The sequence below is a fragment of the Tursiops truncatus genome, chromosome 18, assembly GCF_011762595.2.
Source record: "Tursiops truncatus isolate mTurTru1 chromosome 18, mTurTru1.mat.Y, whole genome shotgun sequence".
Classification (NCBI taxonomy): Eukaryota; Metazoa; Chordata; class Mammalia; order Artiodactyla; family Delphinidae; genus Tursiops; species Tursiops truncatus.
The window spans coordinates 14,409,748-14,437,261 of NC_047051.1; the positions used below are offsets into that span (position 1 = coordinate 14,409,748).

General features: G+C 35.1%; 1 protein-coding gene across 24 annotated transcripts in view; it reads left to right on the forward strand.

Annotated features, from left to right (window-relative positions):
• COG6 (component of oligomeric golgi complex 6) overlaps nt 1-27,514 on the forward strand; it is a 288,003-nt gene that overhangs the window by 50,102 nt on the left and 210,387 nt on the right. Inside the window, exon 19 of one of the 24 annotated variants that reach the window (XM_019936691.3) lies at nt 13,812-25,899. The exons of the other annotated variants lie outside the window; for them this stretch is intronic. Within the exon in view, the coding sequence (XP_019792250.2) occupies nt 13,812-13,959 (148 nt within the window). The 3' untranslated portion in view covers nt 13,960-25,899. Of the gene's footprint in view, nt 1-13,811; nt 25,900-27,514 lie in introns of those variants that run through there. 24 annotated transcript variants of the gene reach the window in all.

Below are 27,514 nucleotides of genomic sequence, written 5' to 3' on the forward strand. Positions count from 1 at the left end.
AGCCGCTCCACGGCATGTGGGATCTTCCCAGACCGGAGCACGAACCCGTGTCCCCTGCATCGGCAGGCGGACTCTCAACCACTGCGCCACCAGGGAAGCCCTAAAGGCTACTTTTGACTCACACTAATAAAGCTTAAAAACAAACCTCTAGAAGATCACGTGGATCTTTACTAAATTAACTGCCTTCCAGAACAAAACTTAGCACTCGTAAGTATGACAGAATACAGACAATCAACAGTGTAGCATTTATAATGCTGAGCATGCAATAAAAAAAAACCACTTAGGTTTTAAGTAGTAGGAAAATATGAACCAAAACTAGAAGCAAAATCTGTCAACAGAAACAGACTTACTGACAGAGTTTACAGAATTAGCAGGTAAGGTCTTTAAAAAGTGTGTTCAACAACTTAAAGGAAAATTATATTGAGAGGAAAAGTTAGGAATTTTACAAAATGGGAATTCTAGGCCTGAAAAGTACAGTATCTAAAATGAAAATCTCACTGGATAGGCTTAACTGTCAGTTGGACATTCTAGAGCGAAAGATAAGTCAACTTGAAAAAAGGACAATAGAAATTGTCCAAATGGAAGCACAGATAGGAAAAAATTAAAAGCTGGAAAAAAGATGAAGAGAGTCTAGGTGAATTGTGAGATAATAATAAACATTCTAATACAGGTGTAAGTGAAGTGTCATAGTGAGATTGAGGCATAAAAAATTTGAAGGCATAAAAGAATTTTTTTCAAATCTGATGGAAAACATGAACCCACAGACTGAAGAAGCTAAATAAATCACAACAAGGAAAGCTGTACCAAGGTACACTGTAATTAAATTATTGAAAACCAGTGATAAAGAGAGAAAAACTTAAAAAGTAGCCAGAGGAAAAAAAGATGTATTATATGTGGGAACAATGATAAGTATACTACTGACTTCTTGTTAGAAACAGTTCAAACCAGAAAACAATAGAATAGCATCTTTAAAAAGGTGGATGTTAAAACACTTTCAACTTTGTGTATTCATCAGAAGTATTTTTCAAACTGAAAGTGAAATAAATACATTTTGAGATAAGATAAACAAAAGTAGAGAGGATTGGGCTTCCCTGGGCGCAGTGGTTGAGAGTCTGCCTGCCGATGCAGGGGACACGGGTTCGTGCCCCGGTCCGGGAAGATCCCACGTGCCGCGGAGCAGCTGGGCCCGTGAGCCATGGCCGCTGAGCCTGTGCATCTGGACCCTGTGCTCCGCAACGGGAGAGATCACAACAGTGAGAGGCCCGCGTACCACAAAAGAAAAAAAAAAAAGTAGAGAGGATTTATCATCAGTATACTGCAAGAAATGATAAAGGAAGTTCTTCAGGCTGAAGGAAAGTGATACCAGAAGAAAACTCCTATTTACACAGAGGAATGACAAGTGCAGGAAATGCTAAATATAAAAGATAGTAGACCATTTGAAATAAAAATAATAACTGAATTGTGGAGTTCTTAACACAGAGAAATAAAGTTTATGACTACAAAAGCACAAAAGATGGAGTGGGAGGGAAGTAGAAGTATACTGTTGTGATGTTGTAAGTTTACTCATGAAGTGTATAATATTGTTTAAAGGTAGATTGTAAACCTTACAGCAAGCACTAAAATAAATTATCTAACACGCCAACAGATAAAATAGAATGTTAAAAAAACTGTTATATCAAAAGAAGGCAGAAAAGAAAAGAACAGATGGGACAAATATAAAACAAGTAACAAGATGATAGACTTAAATTCATCCTTATAAGTAACTATATTAAATGTAAAAGAACTACACACTCCAGTTAAAAAGCAGTGGTCTTAGATTGGGTGAAAATGCACGTGACCAAACTGTCTGCTGTCTATAACAAATCCACTTTAAATATAAGGACACAGTTTAAAAATATGGTATAATATATACCATGCAAATAAAAATTATAATAAAGTTGAAGTAGCTATATTCTGATATTAATATCAGAAAAATTAGACTGATAGATAATACCAAAGATAAAGAGGGATATTTCATAATTATAGGATCAATTCATGAAGAAGATATAATAGTAAATATGGGCAACTAGTAGCAGAACTTCATAAAACATGAAGTATAAGTTTATAGAATTGAGGAAGAATAGATAAATTGACATTTATTTTGACATTTCAACCCTCCTCTGTCAATAATTGATAGGAAAATTAGAAAACTAGCTCAGTGTAAAAGAACTGAACAATGTTGCTAATCAGCTCAGCCCAATAGAAAGAGAAGACCACACACAACTATGGAAAATAACATTCTTTTAAAGTGCATATAAAACATTCACCAAGCTAATGTAAAAATGAACAAAAAGAAAATAAGAAAGCCACTAGTGAGTATTCCCATCTATGAACATGGTGTGCCTGTTTATCCAGATCTTCTTTTAGAATTTTCAGTAAAGATTTACAGTTTCTTCATATAATTTTCCATGTATGTTACTGGGTTTATTCCTAGGAAACAATTCTGTGGCTTTTATAAGGTCTTTTATTTTCCATTACATGTTCTGATTAGATACTGCTGATGTACAGGGAAAGTACTAAATTTTTTGTTAATTTTGAATCTGGCCAGTTAACTAAACTCTTAGTTCTATTAGTTTATCAGTTGTTTGCCTTGATTTTTTGTTTTTGGTACAGACATCTAAAGTTAATGAGTTTCATTAATTTTTTTCAGTTTTATGACTAAACTCATTGTATTGACTAGGTGCTCCAAAGTAAACAGTAGATGTAATGGTGAGTGTGCATATTTCATTTTGAACTTTAATGTTTCTGATGTTTCATCATCAAGTGTGATGTTTGTTGTAGATTTCCAGTGTTCCAACATGGACACATGGTATTCATCTCTAACTGGGTGTGTAGTGTAGTAATCTGTAAATTCAGCATAACTGCAGTCAAAATTGCCGTGGAACCATTTTATTAAATATTTATCTAGAAAGAAATATATGAGAGGAGACTCTGGTCACTTCTGACCATCTCCACAGTTGCCACTCTGGTCCAAGGTGGTATCATCTGTGCCTGGGTTATCATGTTAGCCTTGGATCTATTCTGTTTTCGCCCTTGCTCTCTCCATCATTGCCACACCAACCTCTACGATCTAATCTTAGCATCTCAACTAGAGTGATCCTTGAAAGGGTCGCCTTCACTTAACCCTCCATTTTACAGAAGAGGACATTTTTAGAAAGGTTAAATAATTGAAACAAGGTGAAACAATTAGCAAGAAGCAGAGCCAAGATTCGAATCCAGTATTCCAGAGCCTATTCTCTTTAACACTAGCTTGTACTGTATTTTTATTAACTCCTTCTATGTTGAGATTACATTGTTTTATTATTTTTAGAGGAAGCTCAGAAATGTTAGGCATGTGTAATAGATAAGGCTTATGTGAGATATGTGCCTTGGTCTCATCTAAAATATGCTTTAATTTTACTCCGAATGACAGAAAGCTGACCCACTATGGCATCTTTGGTGTGTATATTGTGATAAAGAGAAAACAAAAATGTACATTTTTAAACCAGTCTATTGTAAGTGTATTTTTTTCTTAGTTTTCCAGGTTTAAACTGTTAACACCTTCTTTTCTCCTGTGGCGTGTTTGATTGCACTCTTAACTGTGGCACTGTAATAAAGCTCAATTTTAGTGATCGCAGAACCTGAATGTTGAAATAAGTTATTTTTAGAAGTGCTGGGTTTATGGTAATGATGAAAGTTGTATTACGTTGTTATGGCAACCAAAATCCTAAAGTACTGATTAATGACAAGCTCACTGATTCTGGAAGTAAGCAGTTCATTTCTTATCACGGCTCAGTACTTTAAATAATTATTTAAAATATACATAATTTCAGTGAACGTATTTTAAAGTGAGAACGGTATCTCCGTTTAGTTATACAATTATCTTTGTTAGTATTTTTAAAATTTATAATACCATATTTTTATGGCATTATGACATTTATAACTGGGCAAGTTAAATTTCTTAAGGTATGGAATTCCCGTGCATAGGTAACTAAAATATGTTGCCTTTATGTGAAATTACGTAACAAACTCATCTTCTCCTCATTTATTTCTTCTTCTTTTTTCTCATAGCACGTTAGCTATATCTTTGATATATACTGGTATAGCAAACTATATGGGAAAAGAAAAACTGTACTTTGCAAAAGTAAGAAAGACTTTCCAAAACATGAAAATAAGGCACATAGGGTCTGGGAGAACAGCATGTCTTTTTTTTTTTTTTTAAATTAATTAAGTTATTTATTTTTGGCTCTGTTGGGTCTTCGTTGTTGTGCGTGGGCTTTCTCTAGTTGCGGCGAGAGGGGGCTGCTCTTCGTTGCGGTGTGCGGGCTTCTCGTTGCGGTGGCTTCTCTTGTTGCCGGGCACGGGCCCTAGGTGCATGGACTTCAGTAGTTGTGGCATGCGGACTCAGTAGTTGTGGCTCGTGGGCTCTAGAGCACAGGCTCAGGAGTTGTGGTGCATGGGCTTAGTTGCTCCGCGGCATGTGGGATCTTCCCGGACCAGGGCTCGAACCTGTGTCCCCTGCATTGGCAGGTGGATTCTTAACCACTGCACCACCAGGGAAGGCCCATCATGTCTTTTCAGTGTCATACTGAAACATTGTTAACAGGCCCATCAAAAATTATTTAATTATTTAAGAGGAATGCACCCTTGTTTGATTCTCTGTTTTCTGTTGATTAAAGGTTCCATGGTTTTCCATGTCCTGTGTTTTTTCTTGCTCCATGGGATGTTAACTCATTTTATTTGTAACTTAATTTATTCTAACCTTCCTTTTTAAATACCTGTAAATGACCAGTTCCTCAGAATGTTTTAACCAGCTTTACCATCTTAGTAATTTCCTCATTGAGTTATTAAATTTTTGACATTCTTTATTTGTATGAGTCATGTTTTTAAATTTTTTGAAATTACCGTGAGAATTTTATGGTAGTAAAGAAACCAAGAAAGTTAATGGTCTAACTTTATAGATGAATCTTGGCTTACATTCAGATTTTGCTTTTCCATTTTAGCTGGCCTTTTGCATGTCTGTTGGTCGTGTGAAAAACAGAACTTACCTTTAGAATTTTGACATAGAGAAACAGTTCTGAATGTACTGTCCATCAGCTATGTGATTGGCTGTGATTGATCAAAATATAGAAAGTAAAATCTGAGGTGGGTACCCATGCTGGAAAATAGCATACATGACTTAAAGGAAAAAAAAGGTACTGCTTTTCTTTACCTGTAGACGAAGTGATCAGTAGATAAGGACATTCCACGTTTTCAGAAGCACATGACTAGACTGAGATGATTTGCTGGTCATTTTGTATTTATAGAATTCCTGAATTTTTCTATTTTGAATATTGATTTTATTTGTCACTATAATTTATCATTATTTGAACTCTGTATTTCATACATGGTATTAGTGAATAATTTGGGCCACGACACCAGGCAGGCAGGCAGATATACAGATACATGTGTATACTTTTTCACATAAAGGATGAACTTACATAGTAATTAGCATTATAAATAAGGAGGAGGAGATAGTAAAATGGCAAGAAAATTGCTTTAGCACTTTAGAAACACCACCCATTTTTATACAAGTAACTGATATGCTTACTACAGTTCATTATTTAGGGAACCCAATTCTCCAAAGTAATGTGTGTGTCTGTATGTATATGTGTATGTATGGGTGTAAATAAACACATAGAGATGTTTTAACCACAGTTCATTAAAATGCTCTTAACTCTCAATGAAATGATATAATTTTAAAGCTGGAAGTGTCTTGTAAAGATTATCGAGGTCAGTATTTTGTTTTACAATAGTGAAATTAAGTCCTGGAACGGTTAAATTACTTGTTCGAGGCAGCAGTAAGTAGCAGAACTTCAACTAGAGTCGAGATCTCCTGACAGTAATGTCCTTCACTATACCATTTTATCTCTACCATATATAATTCATTAGGAAAACATCAATGAACATGAGTGTATGGACATGTACCTGGCTTTGGTAGTGATAAATGAACTCTTAACATTTGTCCAGAAATATGGACTCACTATCAGGCACAGTTCTTGCTCTTTACAGTTTGGATTTGACTCAGATTCACTTGGAGAATGTCTATTTCCATTGCATTTCTATCCTCTGGATTTTTTTTCTTACTAAGTTATGAGCACTTTTTTTTTCTTATTAATCATCCATTTAATACACATCAGTGTATACATGTCAATCCCAATCGCCCAGTTCATCACCCCCCACCCCCACCCCGCTGCTTTCCCCCCTTGGTGTCCATACGTTTGTTCTCTACATCTGTGTCTCTATTATTTCAGCCCTGCAAACCGGTTCATCTGTACCATTTTTCTAGGTTCCACATATATGCGTTAATATACGATATTTGTTTTTCTCTTTCTGACTTACTTCACTCTGTATGACAGTCTCTAGATCCATTCATGTCTCAACAAATGACCCAGTTATGTTCCTTTTTATGGCTGAGTAATAATCCATTGTATATATGTACCACATCTTCTTTATCCATTCGTCTGTCGATGGGCATTTAGGTTGCTTCCATGACCTGGCTATTGTAAATAGTGCTGCAATGAACATTGGGGTGCATGTGTCTTTTTGAATTATGGTGTTATCTGGGTATATGCCCAGTAGTGGGATTGCTGTGTCATATGGTAATTCTATTTTTAGTTCTTTAAGGAACCTCCATACTGTTCTCCATAGTGTCTGTATCAATTTACGTTCCCAACAGTGCAGGAGGGTTCCCTTTTCTCCACACCCTCACCAGCATTTGTTGTTTGTAGATTTTCTGATGATGCCCATTCTAACTGGTGTGAGGTGATACCTCATTGCAGTTTTGATTTGCATTTCTCTAAGAATTAGTGATGTTGAGCAGCCTTTCATGTGCTTCTTGGCCATCTGTATGTCTTCTTTGGAGAAATGTCTATTTAGGTCTTCTGCCCATTTTTGGATTGGGTTGTTTGTTTTTTTAATATTGAGCTGCATGAGCTGTTTATATATTTTGGAGATTAATCCTTTGTCCGTTGACTCGTTTGCAAATATTTTCTCCCATTTTGAGGGTTGTCTTTTCATCTTGTTAATGGTTTCCTTTGCTGTGCAAAAGCTTTGACATTTCATTAGGTCCCATTTGTTTATTTCTGTTTTTATTTCCATTACTCTAGGAGGTGGATCAAAAAAGATCTTGCTGTGATTTATGTCAAAGAGTGTTCTTCCTGTGTTTTCCTCTAAGAGTTTTATAGTGTCTGGTCTTACATTTAGGTCTCTAATCCATTTTGAGTTTATTTGTGTCTGTGGCGTTAGGGAGTGTTCAAATTTCATTCTTTTACATGTAGCTGTCCAGTTTTCCCAGCACCACTTATTGAAGAGACTGTCTTTTCTCCATTGTATATCCTTGCCTCCTTTGTCATAGATTAGTTGACCATAGGTGCGTGGGTTTATCTCTGGGCTTTCTATCTTGTTCCATTGATCTATGTTTTTTTTGTGTGCCAGTACCATATTGTCTTGATTACTGTAATTTTGTAGTATAGTCTGAAGTCAGGGAGTCTGATTCCTCCAGCTCTGTTTTTTTCCCTCAAGACTGCTTTGGCTATTTGGGGTCTTTTGTGTCTCCATACAAATTTTAAGATTTTTCGTTCTGGTTCTGTAAAAAATGCCTTTGGTGATTTGATAGGGATTGCATTGAATCTGTAGATTGCTTTGGGTAGTGTAGTCATTTTCACAATATTGATTCTTCCAATCCAAGAACATGTTATATCTCTCCATCTGTTGCTGTCATCTTTAATTTCTTTCATCAGTATCTTATAGTTTTCTGCATACAGGTCTTTTGTCTCCCTAGGTAGGTTTATTCCTAGGTATTTTATTCTTTCTGTTGCAATGGTAAATGGGAGTGTTTCCTTAATTTCTCTTTCAGATTTTTCATCATTAGTGTATAGGAATGCAAGAGATTTCTGTGCATTAATTTTGTATCCTGCAACATTACCAAATTCATTGATTAGCTCTAGTATTTTTCTGGTGGCATCTTTAGGATTCTCTATGTATAGTATCATGTCATCTGCAGTGACAGTTTTAGTTATTTTTCAATTTGTATTTCTTTTTCTTCTCTGGTTGCCGTGGCTAGGACTTCCAAAACTGTGTTGAATAATAGTGGTGAGAGTGGAAATCCATGTCTTGTTCCTGATCTTAGAGGAAATGCTTTCAGTTTTTCACCATTGAGAATGATGTTTGCTGTGAGTTTGTCATATATGGCCTGTATTATGTTGAGGTAGGTTCCCTCTATGCCCACTTTCTTGAGAGTTTTATCATAAACAGGTGTTGAATTTTGTCAAAAGCTTTTTCTGCATCTATTGAGATGATCATATGGCTTTTATTCTTCAATTCGTTAATAGGGTTATCCCATTGATTGGTTTGCATATATTGAAGAATCCTTGCATCCCTGGGATAAATCCCACTTGATCATGGTGTATGATCCTTTTAATGTGTTGTTGGATTCTGTTTGCTAGTATTTTGTTGAGGATTTTTGCATCTATATTCATCATTGATATTAGTCTGTAATATTCTTGTTTTCTAGTATCTTTGTCTGGTTTTGGTAGCAGGGTGATGGTGGCCCCGTAGAATGAGTTTGTGAGTGTTCCTTCCTCTGCAATTTTTGGAAGAGTTTGAGAAGGATGGGTGTTAGCTCTTCTCTAAATGTTTGATAGAATTCACCTGTGAAGCCATCTGGTCCTGGACTTTTGTTTGTTGGAAGATTTTTAAATCACAGTTTCACTTTCATTACGTGTGATTTGTCTGTTCATATTTTGTATTGCTTCCTGGTTCAGTCTTGGAAGGTTATACCTTTCTATGAATTTGGCCATTTCTTCCAGGTTGTCCATTTTATTGGCATACAGTTGCTTGTAGTAGTCTCTTAGGATGCTTTGTATTTCTGTGGTGTCTGTTGTAACCTTTTCCTTTTCATTTCTAATTTTATTGATTTGAGTCCTCTCCCCCTTTTTCTTGATGAGTCTGGCTAATGGTTTGTCAATTTTGTTTACCTTCTCGAAGAACCAGCTTTTAGTTTTATTGATCTTTGCTATTGCTTTCTTTGTTTCTATTTCATTTATTTCTGCTCTGATCTTTATGATTTCTTTCCTTCTGCTAGCTTTGGGTTTTGTTTGTTCTTCTTTCTCCCGTTCCTTTAGTGTAAGGTTAGATTGTTTATTTGAGCTTTTTCTTGTTTCTTGAGGTAGGCTTGTATAGCTATAAACTTCCCTCTTAGAACTGCTTTTGCTGCATCCCATAGGTTTTGGATCGTTGTGTTTTCATTGTCATTTGTCTCTAGGTATTTTTTGATTTCTTCTTTGATTTCTTCAGTGATCTCTTGGTTATTTGGTAATGTATTGTTTAGCCTCCATGTGTTTGTGCTTTTTATGTTTTTTTTCCCTGTAATTCTTTTCTAATCTCATAGCGTTGTGGTCGGAAAAGATGCTTGGTATGATTTCAGTTTTCTTAAATTTATTGAGGCTTGATTTGTGACCCAAAATGTGATCTATCCTGGAGAATGTTCTGTGCGCACTTGAGAAGAAAGTGTAATCTGCTGTTATTGGATGGAATGTCGTATAAATATCAATTAAATCTATCTGGTCTGTTGTGTCATTTAAAGCTTATGTTTCCTTATTTATTTTCATTTTGGATGATCTGTCCATTTGTGTAAGTGAGGTGTTAATGTCCCCCACTATTATTGTATTACTGTCAATTTCCTCTTTTATAGCTGTTAGCAGTTGCCTTATATATTGAGGTGCTCCTGTGTTGGGTGCATATATATTTATAATTGTTATATCTTCTTCTTGGATTGATCCGTTGATCATTATGTAGTGTCCTTCCTTGTCTCTTGTAACATTCTTTATTTTAAAGTCTATTTTATCTGATACGAGTATTGCTACTTCAGCTTTCTTTTGATTTCCATTTGCATGGAATATCTTTTTCTATCCCCTCACTTTGAGTCTGTATGTGTCCGTAGGTCTGAAGTGGGTCTCTTGTAGACAGCATATATATGGGTCTTGCTTTTGTATCCAGTCAGCAAGCCTGTGTCTTTTGGTTGTAGCATTTAATCCATTCATGTTTAAGGTAATTATCGATATGTATGTTCCTATGACCATTTTCTTAATTGCTTTGGGTTTGTTTTTGTAGGTCCTTTCTTTTCTTGTGTTTCCCACTTAGAGAAGTTCCTCTAGCATTTGTTGTAGAGCTCGTTTGGTGGTGCTGAATTCTCTTAGCTTTTGCTTCTCTGTTAAGCTTTTGATTTCTCCATAGAATCTGAGTGAGATCCTTGCTGGGTAGAGTAATCTTGCTTGTAGGTTCTTCCCTTTCATCACTTTAAGTATATCATGCCACTTCCTTCTGGCTTATAGAGTTTCTGCTGAGAAATCAGCTGTTAACCTTATGGGAGTTCCCTTGTATGTTATTTGTCATTTTTCCCTTGCTGCTTTCAATAATTTTTCTTTATCTTTAATTTTTGCCAGTGTGATTACTGTGTTTCTTGGCATGCTTTTCCTTGGGTTTATCCTCTATGGGACTCTCTGCGCTTCCTGGACTTGGGTGGCTATTTCCTTTCCAGTGTTAGGGAAGTTTTCTATTATAATCTCTTCAAATACTTTCTCTGGTCCTTCCTCTCTCTCTTCTCCTTCTGGGACCCCTATAATGCATATGTTGTTGCATTTAATGTTGTCCCAGAGGTCTCTTAGGCTGTCTTCATTTCTTTTCATTCTTTTTTCTTTATTCTTTTCCACAGCAGTGAATTCCACCATTCTGTCTTCCAGGTCACTTATCCGTTCTTCTGCCTCAGTTAATATGCTGTTGATTCCTTCTAGTGTAGTTTTCATTTCAATTATTGTTCATCTCTGTTTGTTTGTTCTTTAATTCTTCTAGGTCTTTGTTAAACATTTCTTACATCTTCTCGATCTTTGTCTCCATTCTTTTTCCGAGGTCCTGGATCATCTTCACTATCATTATTCTGAATTCTTTTTCTGGAAGGTTGCCTGTCTCCACTTCATTTAGTTTTTTTTCTGGGGTTTTATCTTGTTCCTTCATCTGGTACATAGCCCTCTGCCTTTTCATCTTGTCTGTCTTTCTGTGAATGTGGTTTTTGTTCCACAGGCTGCAGGATTGTAGTTCTTCTTGCCTCTGCTCTCGCCTCTGGATTTTAAAAAATGTGTTTAATATTCATTATTGTACCTTATTCTGATTTTAAACTTCTTGTGAGGAGGAGTAGCCCTGTTTTTGTATTCCTTATGTAGTATAAGTATACACTGTGTTCAGACTGAGTATAGATCTTAGAGTATGAGGTGTGAGTAATGAATGCCTTATACACCTCCAGAAATCTTACTGCTTTTTGAGGGGGAGGTAGAGGGATGGGCTGGGAATTTGGGGCTGGTAGATGCAAACGATTACATTTAGAATGGGTAAACAACAAAGTCCAAGTTTATAGCACAGAGAATTATATCCAGTCTCCTGGGATAAACCATAATGGAGAAGAATATTAAAAAAAGAATCTATGTGTAAATGTCACTGTGCTGTATAGCAGAGATTGCGACAGCCTTTTAAATCCGCTACACTTCAATAAAAAATAAAATACAATTCAAATAAAACATCTTACTGCTTTTAGTAAAGAACTAAAAGTGCTGTAGCTAAAAATCCATTATTTAAAGTACCAGGGATGTAATGTACAACATGATAAATATAATTAACACTGCTGATTATATATGAAAGTTGTTAAGAGTAAATCCTAAAAGTTGTCATCACAAGAAAAAAATTTTTATTTCTTTAATTTTCAACCTATATGAGATGATGGATGTTCACTAAAGTTATTGTGATAATCATTAATGATGGATGTAAATCAAATCATTATGTTGTACACCTTATACAGTGCTGTCTGTCAATTATATCTCAATAAAACTGGTATAAAAAAGATAAAATAAATCCATTATTTACCTTCTTGCAAAATGGGTATCAAATGTATAGTTAACAAGTTTTCCAAATGCTAGTTAGAGTATTTTCAGCTGTGTCATTTATGGAAAATAATTTTTATGTCATTTTGATGCATTTCTTGTTAGGCTCAGTTAATTACAGGAACAATCACTAATCAACAGATTAAAAAAAAATCTCAAAGCCTCATCTGGATAAGTAGTTTTCCAAACCAGTTTCTACCGTCCTCCCTTCCAACAAAAAGGTAGTACAGCCAATAGCATTCCTCCACTCTGCTCAGAAAATTGACTCAGTGTATCTTCCTTCTACCCAGTCTCATTTTGGGAGCTTTAGCAATTTTGGGAAAATGTTAGGTTGCTCCAGCAAATCAAAGTTGCTTAAATCAAGAGTCTGAGACCCCATGGGAACAGTGTGCTGATGACTCGAGATCCAAGTGGACTCCCCTTCTCTTTCCATCTAACTAGTTTTGTTCTTTTTTAGACCACAGATCCACTTACTTCTGCAGATAATTTTACAAATGTATTAGTTTGGTCATGGATGTTCTAAAAACGGATTATTTCTAGCTCAGAAGATCAGAGAGGCTTCTTGGATGAGAGAGTACATTTTTACTGAGAATTAAGGGAGTTTAAAGTGGGTGAGACAGACATTCTATGCAAACGGAGGTACGTGAGTAAGCAAGGGAATTGAGGTCAGGAAGAGCAGGGCAGATAGAACAGTCAGGAGCTGCGCTGGATTGCAGCATTAGAGTAGTGATGCAGAAGGTGTTATAAAGGGTTCTGAGTGATAGGGTAAGGAATTTTGACTTCTCTGAAAGCAGAAGAAGCCATGGAACCTCCTTGAAGAAAGGCCCTGGGTGGGGGAGAGACACGATAAAAGGTTTGCTTTAGAAAGATTAATCTACGAGCAGTGCTCATGATACATTAAATGGGGAACAGACTGGATGGGGGAAGACCGGGTAGGAGTTTTTCTTAGATACTCCAGGCAAGAAAAGTTTGTTAGGGCCTGAACTGAGGTGATGAGACATAGTTATGCCATTGACAGAAGCAGGAGACATAAGAGAAGTAGGTTTGGGAGTAAAGCTTTAAAGACACATTTTTAATTTAGTTATAAAAATCAGAAAAAGATGTTTTCATCAGTAAGTATATAGAAATAGAAGTAGCTGGGGATGACGAAGTAAATGTCATGAAAACATAAGGGGTTAATGCAGATTTAATGAGCCCAGTGTTATTTTTTTCTAAAAACATTTGCTTCAGTTTATTTAAAACTATTTCTATTCTTTTATGTACTTATGTAGAAATGCGTATTTGAAAATGCTGTGATTTGTTGTAGGCAAGTGTCACGTTTTTGTGAGAGATAAGAAATCTAGGAGATATGGTTATTAGTGTAGGAGCTATAGGTGAAAGGACAGTATATTGTAAGTTATTCTGAGATTTGAAGTATTGAGAAATTTGAATAATTATAAGTCTCTTTAAGGTTAATGTGTTATCAGTCATGTTTTCAAAATCAGCACATTGATGGTGGGTCACGGTTTCTGTTTCTTCTTTAGTAATCCACGGTATATCAGGCACTGTTCTAGCCCTAAAGATAAGGCAGTGAACAAAACACAGCTCCTACCCTCCTGCAACCTGCGTACTGATGGAGAAGATTTAATAAAGAAATAATAAATATAAAGAAACCTTTTATCCCCAAACCAAAGTAACTAACTCATGTAGCTGTACAGTGGTTGTAATAATATATGTGTGATAATTACGAAAACAAAATTCGTCGGTTCATGCGTGGAGCCTTCTTACAGTGCTTGGTGTTTCATTCTCAGATTATGTGTTCACATTCTGTTTGTTTATCAATAGAGAGCAGATCATAAAACAGTCTACAGAATTAGTCTGCAGAGCCTATGGTGAAGTGTATGCAGCTGTGATGAATCCAGTCAATGAATACAAAGATCCAGAGAGCATTCTACACCGATCGCCGCAGCAAGTGCAGACACTTCTCTCCTGATTGTCTTAGAATGTGTTAGCAAAACATTGCATTCCTAAAACACTGAAGGTTTTCTTGGTTTTTAGTCTGTTAATCTTTACTTTGAAATTTGTTGGTTACAGTTTTCTTTGTATCATAAGAATGCAGCTCCCAATAATTGCTTTGCTTTGGTCACAGTAAAGTGAAAGTAAGTAACACGTGTTGACCTGAGTTGGCATTGCTCTGTGTCTGCACTCCACGTCTCTCCAGCTCTGCAGTTCCCCTCAATTCTGGAATATAAATGTGTGGGGAAAGAGTAGTATGAGAGGTTTGAGGGATTTTTTTTTTTACAAGATTAGTTCTAAATTAACTGTACATTAAAAAATTATCTAAACTTAGGAATTAGTTGGAAGATAGGACCTAATAAATATCTCTTTACTTAAAGATTCATTTGCTTTTTTGCTAGATATTGTGAGTAGGTATACTTAAACTGAGGAGCAGAAATGTGCATTCAGCAAAAATAGGAAAAGAGAGAAGTAATTTAAAGGTGGCTTCTGCTCTGTGTCTGCCCTAGACTGAATTCAAGGCGAAGTTCGGCACTTCATATGGGATGTAGGCATCCTGTGCTGCGTGTAAATCTAGTGTCTAAAAAAGAATACTTGTGGTACAGTGCGGACTCTAACTTCAACACACTTTGGTGTTCAAACCAAAGAAATAAGGTGTACTCTAACCCTGCAGGAAAAAGGCCAGAGTAGCGATTGCTAATTGACGTTATGTCTAGCCTTATGGTGGCCCCTTGTTTGGGCTCTGACTTTAGAACCGTACCAAGAGTAAGATTCAAAATCACTGTTTTTGTTTTTGTTTTTTTTTAAAAAAAAAATCTAAATGTGTTTGATGTGACTTGACTTTGACTTTGTGGGTAAGATTTTGAGGACAGATTTTTATTAGCAAAATATCTTAATTTCTGGGCTTCCCTGGTGGCACAGTGTTTGAGAGTCCGCCTGCCGATGCAGGGGACACGGGTTCGTGCCCCGGTCCGGGAAGATCCCACATGCCGCAGAGCGGCTGGGCCTGTGAACCATGGCCGCTGAGCCTGCGCGTCCGGAGCCTGTGCTCCACAACGGGGGAGGCCACAACAGTGAGAGTCCTGCGTACCGCAAAAAAAAAAAAAAAATCTTAATTTCTGGTAAATCCATAAAAAGAGCTAAGTCTCTAAATTATATGTGAGAAAATGAGGCATAAGGAAAAAATTGACTAGGTTAAAATATTTAGAAAAGTAGTAAGATAAAATTACTATTTATATAGCAAATATAGAATATATAACAAATTAGTATTTACAGAACATGGTGTGTTCATCTATCTGAAATATGATTTTTTTGGAGCAAGAGTGATTGATTATATATCATCTCTTTTGGTATTTAATCTGTATTTTTAGTCTTTTTCCTTCAATGAGTATATGTGATATATAAAAGATAGAAAATAAAGTATGATATAAATCAAGAGCTTAAATTTTATATAATTTATATCTACTGTGAGAAAAGATTGCTTACTTACCATTAGTGAATTCCTTTGATTTCTAGGAAAAAAGTATATTTAGTTTTTTACTTAATTTTTTCAAATAAAATATTAAACTGTTTTTAGAGTAGCAATCATTGCAGTATTTTTATACATTGCATCAGTGTGTTTTTAGAAAATATGCTAATAGGAAAGAAAGTACAATATAGGGCCAAATTGAGATAGCCAATGGAAGATTGATGAGCAGAATGTGGTTATCAGTGTGATCTTGAAAACTTAATTAAAATAAAGGATTGTAAGTGTTAATTCATTAGCTTAACACTGCATTTGCTATTTACTTCATAGTTTGCATCTTGAACTGTTTTGAGATGGCGTAGGTATAACCTTAGGTAATGCGTGTCAGCCTTTCCTTCAGAGAGAAAAGGTATTTGCCTGACCAAAACCCTCTGTGGTTGAACGTTTCCATTTCTTTCTTTGTGCTTGTACTTGGAACAGGTGAATGTTATCTGAGAAAAATCACACAAATAGACTGATTGACTTTTTAAATTCATGATCACAGTCTTCAAATGGCACTCAATATTGCTTTGTAGTTCTACTCTGTCTCTGGTAAACTCACCTCCCCACTTTTCAAGATGACTTTTCCACCCTCACTTAGTTAATGACCTTCATAATTCATTGAGAAAACAGCCGGTAGGCTAATCTCCTGCATTTTTCTACCCTCATATATTGCACTCATCTTCATCTTTCCTCCTTTTGTGCTAGAGACAGTGTCCCTCCTCCTGTGACAGGCTGTTCCCTTCCTCTGGACTCTGGATTCCATTCTCTCACCTTCTCCGAGACGTTTCTGAGTTATCCCTCTCTTTTGCTTCAGCAACTTGTGACTTCTCTGTAGGATTATTCTCGACAGCATACACAGTGCTCTAGTGTTGATAGTATTTTTTAAAACTTTCCGCCTCCCAGATCCTCACACCTCCATTTCTCTGCTGCTTTTTTAGTGATCGTCTATGCATGCTGTCTTATATTTCTGCTGCCGTTATGTCTTAAATTAGCCCCATATGGCTTCAGCATCACCACTACGACACAACTAACCCTGATGAGATCTCCATAGTATTATATGTTGTCAAATCCAATGGATTCTTCTCATTCCTTATTTTATTAAACTTTCAATAGCATTCCACACACTTATGTCTGAAATACTATACTTCCTAGGCTTTCACAGCACAACTTTCTGCTAGTTTTCCTTCCAGTTCATTAGCCAAACCCCTCTCAACCTCCTTCCCTGGTTCTTTTGCCTCTTTGTGACCTTTAAAAGTTCGCATACTCTAGGGCTTGATCCTCAAATTTTTTTCCTTGCCTTAGGAGTTTTTTATTATCTCACTATAGCCTGGCCTTTTCTGACTGCTATTAGCTCACGTCCTCAGGTCTATCCATATAGTGGAATACTCTACAGTAGTGAAAAATGAAGTAATTTCCAAATACATAATGTTGAACCAAAAAAAAAATTACAGAATAATATAGTATGAGTCCATCTATAGAATTAAAAAAAAAGATAAAACAAATTTATACATTCATGGATACACGTGGTAAAGCTATAAGGAAATACAGGAAATGATGTGGAATTCAAGATTATCTCACAGGATCTTTAGAAGTTACTAATGTTCTGTTCTTACAATGGAGTGTTGGTATATGTATATTATTTTGTTATTTTCTAAAATTTACATATATGTGACGTGAACTCTTGTCTATATATTCCACAATTTTAAAAAGAGTTTAAAAAAATTGTTTAACACGGCCTGGGATAAAGTTAGAACTCAGTATGTTAGCTCATATTTTTCATTGTGCTTGTTATTAAACACGTTTATTAAGTGCCAGCTGGGGCAGGCTCTGTGATAAGCAACAAGGTTTTAAAAGACCACTAAAATGTGCTTCTGTCATTGAATTCCCTGTCTTGCACAGATACCACATGTATTATAAGTAGACACAATGCAGTTTGATAGGGCGTTTGTGCATGTAGGTAAGAGGAAAAAATGAACTAACATCATTTTTTATGAAAACCACATGTATGTACTTGGGGTTGAAGAGGCTGAGAGCATAGAAAAGAAAGTTTTAAAACACAACCATACATTTTTAATTCTTTGATGATCATAATGACTGGGTTACATTAATTAGCTATTTGATTAAGATGCAAAATTGTCTTATAGGTTGGGGACATCAACAAAAACATTGGATTAAGGACTTCCAAAATTCTGCCTCTCCCTAAAAGAAACAATAAAACTGGCCTTCAAAACCTGTCAAGATCAACTTTTTCAGAACGCTAGAAACCAACTAAAAGCTAATAGCAGTTAGATTGTGCTTATTAAAAAACTAAGCAAAACAAGCTGCGTCTCGGCATGCTTTGTGGTATTTTAACTTAGGCTAGTCCTATGCTTTGCTCCCAAACTCAGCAATAGCCTTGAAAATAGCATCCCATGCTTCGTAGTGCTGGAGAAAGCAGAATGGACCAGGTTTGCAAAGATTGTCCTTACTTGACGTGTCTCATGCCTCCCTGGGAGACCCATTTGAAAAGCTTATTTTTCTCTTGCCTAACTTGGAACTTGCCCAGGGCTAAAGCCACTACCCAGGGGGAGGGGCCAGTTGAAGGGAGGGGCCAGTTGAGGGGAGGACACTTCTCTGCTGCCTGAAGTTAGGACAAATGGTAGACTAAGGTAAAAGCTTGGGAAGAAAAGTTAGAAATGAAATAATAAGGGTTTTGAAACACTCTGACATATTCTTGGCGATCTAGAAATCTAGTGCACATGTCTAGCACTGTGCATGCTCAAGAAGGACCAGAAAGACCCTAAGCACTCACCTCTGGGTAACCTTGAGGCTTTGTGGAAGCAGAAAGTGAAGGCTGAAGCAAAGTTAGAAGCTACCTGGCTGAATGTTGAAGGAATGCCCCAACTCTCACACACAACATCTCAGCAAAGACTGGGAGATTTTTTTGGTTCCAGACATTGAAATCTCTGTCCAGTTATTAGCTGACAACTAAGCTAATGGACCACTTTAACTGGTCACGCACAACAAAGAGTATAGATTTTACAAAATTAGTTCAGGAAGGTCACTGAAACATGCAATAACAACCACGAAAGGCACCAACAGCAGACTCTGAGGGATGGGGTGAGAAAATCTGATTTCCCAACAGAATGGGCACATTCCAACAGAATGGGCACATATTAAAAATGCTCATGCTTCAAGAAGAAACAAGCAAGGTGCTCAAAGTATGGCCAATACACAGAAGGAAAAAAAAACAGTCAATAGAAGCTGTCCCTGAGTAAGCCCAGATGTTGGACTTACTAGGCAAAAGACTTTAAAACATCTCTTCTAAATATGTTCAAGGGCTGAAAGTAAGTATGAAAACAATATCTTACCGAATACAGAATACCAATAAAGAGGTAGAAATTTCAAAAAGGATGTTTTTATAGTTATAAATTTATAATCATAAAAATAATTTAGTCATAATTTTATAAAAATTATAGAAAAGAAACTTCTGCAGTTGAAAAGTATATTAACTGAAATGAAAAATTCACTATAGGAGTTCATCAGATTTGAGCAGGCAGAAAAAAGTATCAGCAAACTTGAAGATAGGTCAATTGAGATTATCCAGTCTGAGGAACAGAAAGAAAAGAATGAAAGAGAATGAACAGAACCTCAGAGACCTTTGGGATATTATCAACAATATTCACACAATGGGAGTCTCAGAAAGGAAAAAATAGGGAGAAAAGGACCAAAAGAATATTTGAAGAAATATTGGCAGGAAACTTTACAAATTTGATGAAAACCTTAACATACACACTCAAGAAATTCACCAAGCTCTATTGTAGGATAAATTCAAAGAAATACACCAAGACACATCACAATCAAACTATCAAAAGGCAAAGACCAAGAAGGATTCTTGAAAGCAAGAGAACTCATCATTTGCAAGTGATCCCCAATAACACCTGATTTCTCATCAGAAACCACAGAGGCCAGAAAGCACTGGATGACATATTCAAAATGGTGGAAGAACAACTGTTAGAATTCTATATCCAGCAAAACTGAAAATATAGGCGAAAGTAAGACAGTCTAATATAAAAAACAATCATACCATACATGAATGTTTAAGGGTTCTTGAGGCTGAAATGAAAGGGTACTAGACAGTAACTAAAATTAGCAAAGAAATAAAGAATAGCAAGGAAATACAATACATGGGCAACCCTATAAACCAACTAGATTTAATAGACATCTACAGAACACCCCATCCAGCAACAGAGTATACAGCCCTCTCATGGGCACATGCTGAATTATCTAAGACCACATGTTAGACCACAATACAAGTCTCAGTAAATTTAAAAAGATTAAAGTGTGTTCTCCAGCCACAATGACATGAAATTAGAAATCAGTAACAAAAGGAACTTTTGAAAATGAATATGTGGAAATTAAATAGCATACTCTTAAATAACCAATGGGTCAAAGAAGAAATAAGGAAATTAGAGAAAACTTCGAGATAAAAGTTTCGTATTAAACAGCATATCAATTCTTATGGGATACAGCAAAAAGTGCTCAGAGGGAAATTTATAGACTACATTAAAGAAAAATAAATTTAAAACCTACCTTTATACCTTAAAAAACTAGGAAAAGAAAAGCAAACAACTGAAAGCAAGAAGAAGGAAATAGTAAAGATTATAGCAGACAGAAAAAATATAGAATAGAGAAGTAACTGTTATTTCAGCAGGTTGATGTGCTAAGCATTCTGTAATGCATGTACAGATGTGTTTGAGTACACATGTAAAAAAGATGTTTCAAAAATTGTTTCTTACACAGCATGTTGAAAAGAGTGTTATTTCTGAGAATGTATGGGCTGACCATTGTGTAATGCATGCAGACAGGTGTTTAAAGACACGTAAGAAGAAGTTTCTAGGAGTGCTCCCTGCTCATTGTGTTAAGAATAACGTTATTTCAGTTACTGGATGTGCTGACCATTCAGTATTGCATGTAGAGAGGTGTTTATATATTTAAAAATATAAAATAGGAAAATACAGAACAGAAAAGTTGGTTTTTTGAAAAATTTTTTTAAAAAATTGACTACCCTTTAGCTGGACAAAGAAAAAAAAGACAAAATTACTAAAATCAGATATGAAAAGAAGGGACATTACTACCTCACAAAAATAAAAATGATAACAATACTACAAATAAATACATGTCAACAGATAATATAGATGAAATGGACAAATATTAAAAAAAACAAAGTAAACTGGCTCAGGAAGAAATAGAAAATCTGAATAGACCTATAGCAAAGAGACTGAGCCAATAATAAAAACACTTCTAATTTTAAAAAAAGCCCAGGACTAGATGACTTCACTGGTGAATTCTACCAAATGTTTGAAGGATTAACACTAATTCTTATCAAATTCTTCCAAAAAATAGAAGAGCAGGGAGCATATCCTAACATATTCTATGAGCCCAGTATTTGTTATTGGTATGACGAAGCCAGAAAAGGCACCACAAGAAAACTACAGACCAATATTCTTTGTGAATATTGACACAAAATCCTTAACAAAATACTAGCGAACAGAATCTAGCAACATATTAAAGGGTTATATACTATGATTAAGTGGATTTATTCCAGATGCAAGGTCAGTTTAACATGAAAGTTAGTCAATGTACTATACCATATTAATAGAATAAATGAAGAAAAAAATGCATGATCACCTCAACAGATGCAGGAAAATCTAACACCCTTTCATGCTAAAATAAAGAAACACTCAACAAACCAGGAATAGAGGAGAATTTCTTCAACTGAAAGGACATTTATGAAAAACACACTGCTAACATTGTACTTAGTGATGAAAAGCTGAAGACTGCCCCCTGCCAAGATTATGAACAAGATAAGGATGTACACTCTTGCCACTTCTATTCCACATTATACCAGAAATTCTAGCAGAGCAATTAGGTAAGAAAAAATTAATTAAAGACACACAAATTGAAAAGGAAGAAGAAACCCTATGTTTATTTGCTGATGATTATGGTCTGTATATATTTATATATATATAATACTAAAGAACAAAAAAACCCAAAACTATAAGAATAAACAATGTAGCAACATTGCAGTATACAAGATCAGTATGCAAAAGTCTGTTGTATTTCTAAACATTAGCAGTGAACAATCTGAAAATTAAAAAAACAATTCCATTTATGGTAGCACCACAAAGAATAAAATACTTAGTAGATTTAACCAAGGAAGTGAAATACTTTTCCACTGAAAACTACAATACCCTATTGAAAGAAATTAAAGGTGCCCTAAATAAATGGAAAGACATTTCATGTTCATGGATTGGAAGACTAAAGATTGTTAAGATGGCAGTATTCCCCAAATTGATCTGTAGATTCAATGCAACCTCTATCAAAATTCCATCTGCCTTTTTGTGTTCCAGAAATAGACAGGCTGATTCTAAAATTCATATGGCCATACGGGGGACCTTGAATAGCCAAAACAATCTTGAATCTTCCCAGTTTCAAAACTTGTTACAATGCCACAGTAATCGAAACAGTGTGATAGTAGCATAAGGGTAGACATACAGTTCAGTGGAACAATTTAGAGTTCAGAAATAAATCCATGCATCCATCATCAACTGATTTTTTTACAAGGCTGCCAAGACCATTCAATGGGGAAAGAATAGTCTTTTTAACCAATGGCACTGGAACAACTGGAAAACCACATGGAAAAGATTGAAGCTGGACCTATATCTCATACCATATCCAAAAATCAACTCAATATCAAAGATCTAAATGTAAAAGCTAAAAACTAAAACTCTGAGAAGGAAACATAGGTGTAAATCTTTGTGGCTTTGTATTAAGCAACAAGTTTTCGTCTTTTATACAATAATGGATTTTTAAATAAAAATATAAGTAAAATGTAGAGTCACATAATGTTGAATACTTGCAGTAGGTCAGTTTATTTTTCCTATTAGTTAAATATGCTGTTAACAATTATAAATAGATAGGCCTACATATGGTTACTTCTGGGCTATAGTTGTATTTAAGCACAACTATTTGGAAAATACATACTTACTCCTCCTCAGAGAGAATGTGCTTTTGGAAATGGATAATATAATTATGTATTTTTATGGATCCAAATATAAAACTACCATAAATTGGCTACGAAATGAATCATATTAATCATATTAATAACGGCATGCCAGCCTATCAAATTCAACTAACATTAATGCCAGTGAATATTAAAAAATAAAAACTTTCCTAGCACTGATAATGTAATAAGTAAAAATAAATTGTACTAAGTTTATAAAAATGAGATGAATTGGGGGAAAATTTTGATAGGGCCAAAAATATCCATATGAAATATTTGCTTGCTCTGAGGGGATATATCATTTTTTGACAAAGTGTTTTGTCATTGTGTATTTTAAACAGGGAAAGTCCAAGCCAGTCTAGAGTTTTCAAAGTTTATAGCTTGGCCACCAGGAAATTAATGTACTTGAGTATGCTCTTTATTTCCATTAATGTCAAGATCTGAAATTCCCCTGGAACAAGCATTAGTTTTTTGCCCACTAACTGCAGAATGACAAGGAGCAAGAGTGATTTTCCTTATGCAAGCCATCATCAAAAGTTGGGTCTCCTGTGTAGAGCCCAGCCTTTCTACGGGTGTCACATGTATGAGCCTAGCCTGCAGGATTCAGACAAGAGCTGCTACTGTTGCTAGCCAGGCCTCTGATGGAACATGAAATGGTAATGGGGATTGAACTGAGGTAGAAAAATGCACTTGCCTTAGAAGCCACGTCTTAAAAAGGAAACCAAAGATTTGATTAATATTCCACAGACTTGTAATATGTATTTAATAGCAGATCAGGAATCTTTCTTGCTTAACAGCTGTATTAGTTCCTTTTCATAAACAAAGATGTAAGCAAAGCAAGCATTCGAAAGCCAAAAGGCTGTCGTTAAAAACAAAAGTCAACAACAAAAAGAAAAACATCAAGGTACCCTGCGTTTATTCTGCATCTTACAAAGAAGAAAATCACTTATCCACTGAGTAGTAACAGGTTAAGGTAATGAATCATACAATATTAAACCATGATGGAATTTGCAGAAACCAAAAATGTGCAAATTCACTCTTATGATTTCCCGAAAGACGCTCTTTTTGCAAGTGGTAAATCATTAGCAGTGGTGTTGCTCTTGGTAACCGCAGGTCCTGAGGGATGGTGCAGAATTAGTATTGCTTCCTACTTTCTGTATGTCGTCATGGTGGGGTGAGGCTAGTGCCATCTCTGTCATATATCTAATGTCCACATATGTGGATACATTTCTGGATCTTTGTTGCATTCTTCTCATGGGTGTATTTATTCCTGCACCAATAACTGCTACTTGAATTGTCAGAGCTTTATAATAAATCTTGATATCAGGTAGGGTGTTCCATTTTATTTTCTTCATCTAGAGTGCTTTGGGCGTTCTTGGCTTTCAGCTATTTCACTTAGATTTTAGAATCAACTTTATATTTCTCAAACAGCAGTTGGGAATATGGTTGTGATTACTTTGAATCTATATATAAATTTGGATAGAATGAATATCTCTATGATCTTAAATAATTCAATTTGTGAACCTGTTGAATTTTCCCTATTTATTCAGGGTAGGGTTAGTGTCCCTTAGAAAAACTTTTATAATTTTCTCCATATAAATCTAAGAAAATTTTGTTATATTTTTTTCCTAAGAAACTTACAATTCTTGTTTATAGTGTAAGTGGTATCTATTTTTAAGTTACATTTTTAAATTATTGGTTGCTGTATATAGAAATGGAATTGATTTTTGTGTGTTGATTACATTAGATCCAAGCATTAACTAACTTTTTATTTCTGATGATTTTACTTTGGGTTTTCTGTATAGACATTTATATTATTTGAGACTAGATGACACTTTTGTTTCTTTCTTTGCAATCTATAAGCCCTTTATTTCTTTCCCTTGCCTTAATGTGCTGACTACAACCTCTAGCACGATGTAACTAATAGCAATGATAATAGACACTTAATTCTGATTTTAAAGGTAATGCTTGCAGTATCTCACCACTAAGAATTAGGTTTTTAGTTGATTAATCAGAGAGGAAGTTCTTTATATTCTTACATGCTCTTAGTTATTAATTATGAATAAGTGTTGAATTTTATTAAGTGACTTTCAGAATCTATTGAGATGTGCATGTGGCTTTTTTCTTTTATTTTTTAATCTGGTAAATGACATTTATATTTTTTCTGATGATAAAGAACTCTTGCATTCCTGGGATAATCCTAAATTGATCATATTATTTTCTCTTTTTGTATAAACCACTGGATTTAGCTTTGTTTATTTTTGTATGTTGACTAGTGACCTTGCTAAATTTACCAATTAATTCTAAATTTTATCTGTAGATTCTTTTGTAAACTTTATCCATGCATTCCATCACATAGTCGGTGATTAATGGGAGTTTTGATTCTTCTTTTAATTTTTCTAGCTCTATGGTACTGTATAATGTTTAACCAGTATGATGTTACAGTGTCGAATAGAAGCGGTGAGGGTAGTCACCCTTGTCACCCTTGACTACCCTTTAGAGGGTAGTCACCCTTCTAAAATGTGGGGAAGGAGGGAAAGCTTTCACTAGTAGATATTTTGTAGATAAGCTTTATCAAATTAATAAAGTTCACTTCTGTTCTAATTACTTTAAATTATGAATGAGTATTGAATATTATCAAAAAATTTTTTTTCTCTATTTAGATAACCATATGTTACGCCTCCCCATTATTTGCTTAATGTGGAGAATTTCAAATGTCAAAATAACCTTGCCTTCCTGGAATAAATCCAGTGGGCATAATGTACAATCTCTTTCTATATATCTCTTGATTTGTTTTATTAATATTCTATTTAGAATTTTTGCATCATGTTCATGAGAGATTGCTCTGTAATTTTCCTTTTTTTTCAATGTCCTTGTCAGGTTTTGGTAACCAAACCTCATAAAGCTAAGTGGGACGTGTTTTCCCTTTTTCTCTTGTCTGGAATAGTTTGTGTAAAATTGTTATTACTTCTTCCTTAAATGTTTAGAAGAATTCCAGGTGAAACCAGCTTACCTGGTGTTGTCTTTGTGGAAAGGGTTTAAATTGCAGGATTAGTTTTAAAAATAGATACGGGACTATGCATATGGTCTATTTCTTCTTGTGTTAGTTTTGATGAATTCTGTTTTTCAAGGTATATGTCCATTTCATCTAAATGTATTGTCATCCTCTTATCTTTTTTAATGTCTGTGGACCTGGTAATAGTAATTTGTGTTTTCTTTATTTCTTTTTTTGTTTCCTTCTTAGTCTTGCTAAGAGTTATGGACTTTGCTAGTCTTGTTAGAGAATCTGTTTTTGATGTGATTGATTATGTTTGTTTTCTATTTTGTTGATTTTTTTCCTTATCTGTATTATATCCTTCCTACTACTTTACTGGTATTTTATTTGCTCTTCTTCTTCTACCTTCTGTTTTTTTGGCCATGCTGCTCAGTTTGCAGGATCTTAGTTCCCTGACTGGGATCCAACCCGTGCCCCCTACAGTGGAAGCGTGGAGTCCTAACCACTGGGCCACTGGGGAATTCCCTTTTTCTACCTTCTTGAAGTGGAAATTGTATCATCAGTTTTCAAATTTTCTTCTTTTGTAATATATTCACTTAAATATGTTCATCTGTATTTCCTTCTAACACAGACTTAGCTATATCCATAACTTTTATGTCATATTTTTATTATCTTTCACTTCAAAGTATTCTCTCGTTTCCATTGTGATTTCTTTTTTGACTCATGAATTATTTAGAAATGTATTTACAAATATATGAAGACTTCCTAGTTATCTTTTTATTATTGATTTTGAGCTTAATTCTACCGTAGCCAGGAAATATATACTGTATATCAGTCCTTCTATATTTGTTCATACTTGCTTTAGGGTCCAGCATATGACCTATTTAAGTGAACGATATCCCCCTTACACTTGAAAATGATGTGTTCTGTAGTTACTGGGTGCAGCGTTCCACATGTGTTAAGAGGATAAACATTGTTAATCTTGTGCAGATCATCTGTAGTCATGATGTTTGATCTGCATGTTGTCTCAGCTACTGAGAGAGATTTAAAAACAAAATTTTTAACTGTGATCGTGGATTGGCTTATATTTCTTTTTAGTTTTGTCAGTTTATGTTTTATATGCTTTGAAGCTATTTCTCAATATTTAAATTTTATTCATTATAATTTTTTCTTTGAACCATTAGTTACTTAGAAGTACATTATTTGCATTTTTGCTATTAAAGTTTTTAGCAAGGGAATGAGGCAATAAAATTTATTTCTTAAAAAGCAATATTGATGATGATGTCGATTTCCTTCTGCCATGCCCCTTGGGCATCCACTGGCTGTGTCCTACTCCACAGTTATAAATGTAAACTACAGACTCACCAATTAAGCTGATGTATGAACTAGTGGCAGCTCCAGTCACTATGATCCCATGATAAATTCAGCTAAATCCTCACGTTCGTACTGTTCACTCCTGTCCTTCTCTCTCAGACCCTGGGTTGGGTGACGTGGATTCTGTTGGCTTTTACTGGTGTTTGAATACTAGCCTATGACTTTAATCTCTAAGAGATCTTGATGTCTTATATACTAATCTGATTTAATTGACCAAAACGACCTCATCTCAAAGCGAGTTATGGTAAATAAAAACGTTAACAAGTATAAGCAAATATATCACACTGGTTTCCAGCTCCCAGTTTTTTGAGATAATAAAATGTGAATCCTTTTTATCACTGAACGTTGCAATATTCATTGTAGATGGTTTTTCTTGAACAAAATAAGGAGGCAGTTTTCTTGTTTGGTGGACATTCTGCTATTTATAAAATCTTCCATAACCTGAAGCATACACGTAATGTAAAATTCAGTTTGGTTTATATCCAATAGCTTCTGAGAGTTTTCCATGGACTTTTGGTGGTCGGCAAAGGACTTATTGGAATAGAAATATCACAGCTTCTGTGCTGTGTGCAGATGCTTACTGAGTGTGATGAAGGAATCATTCTCTATCT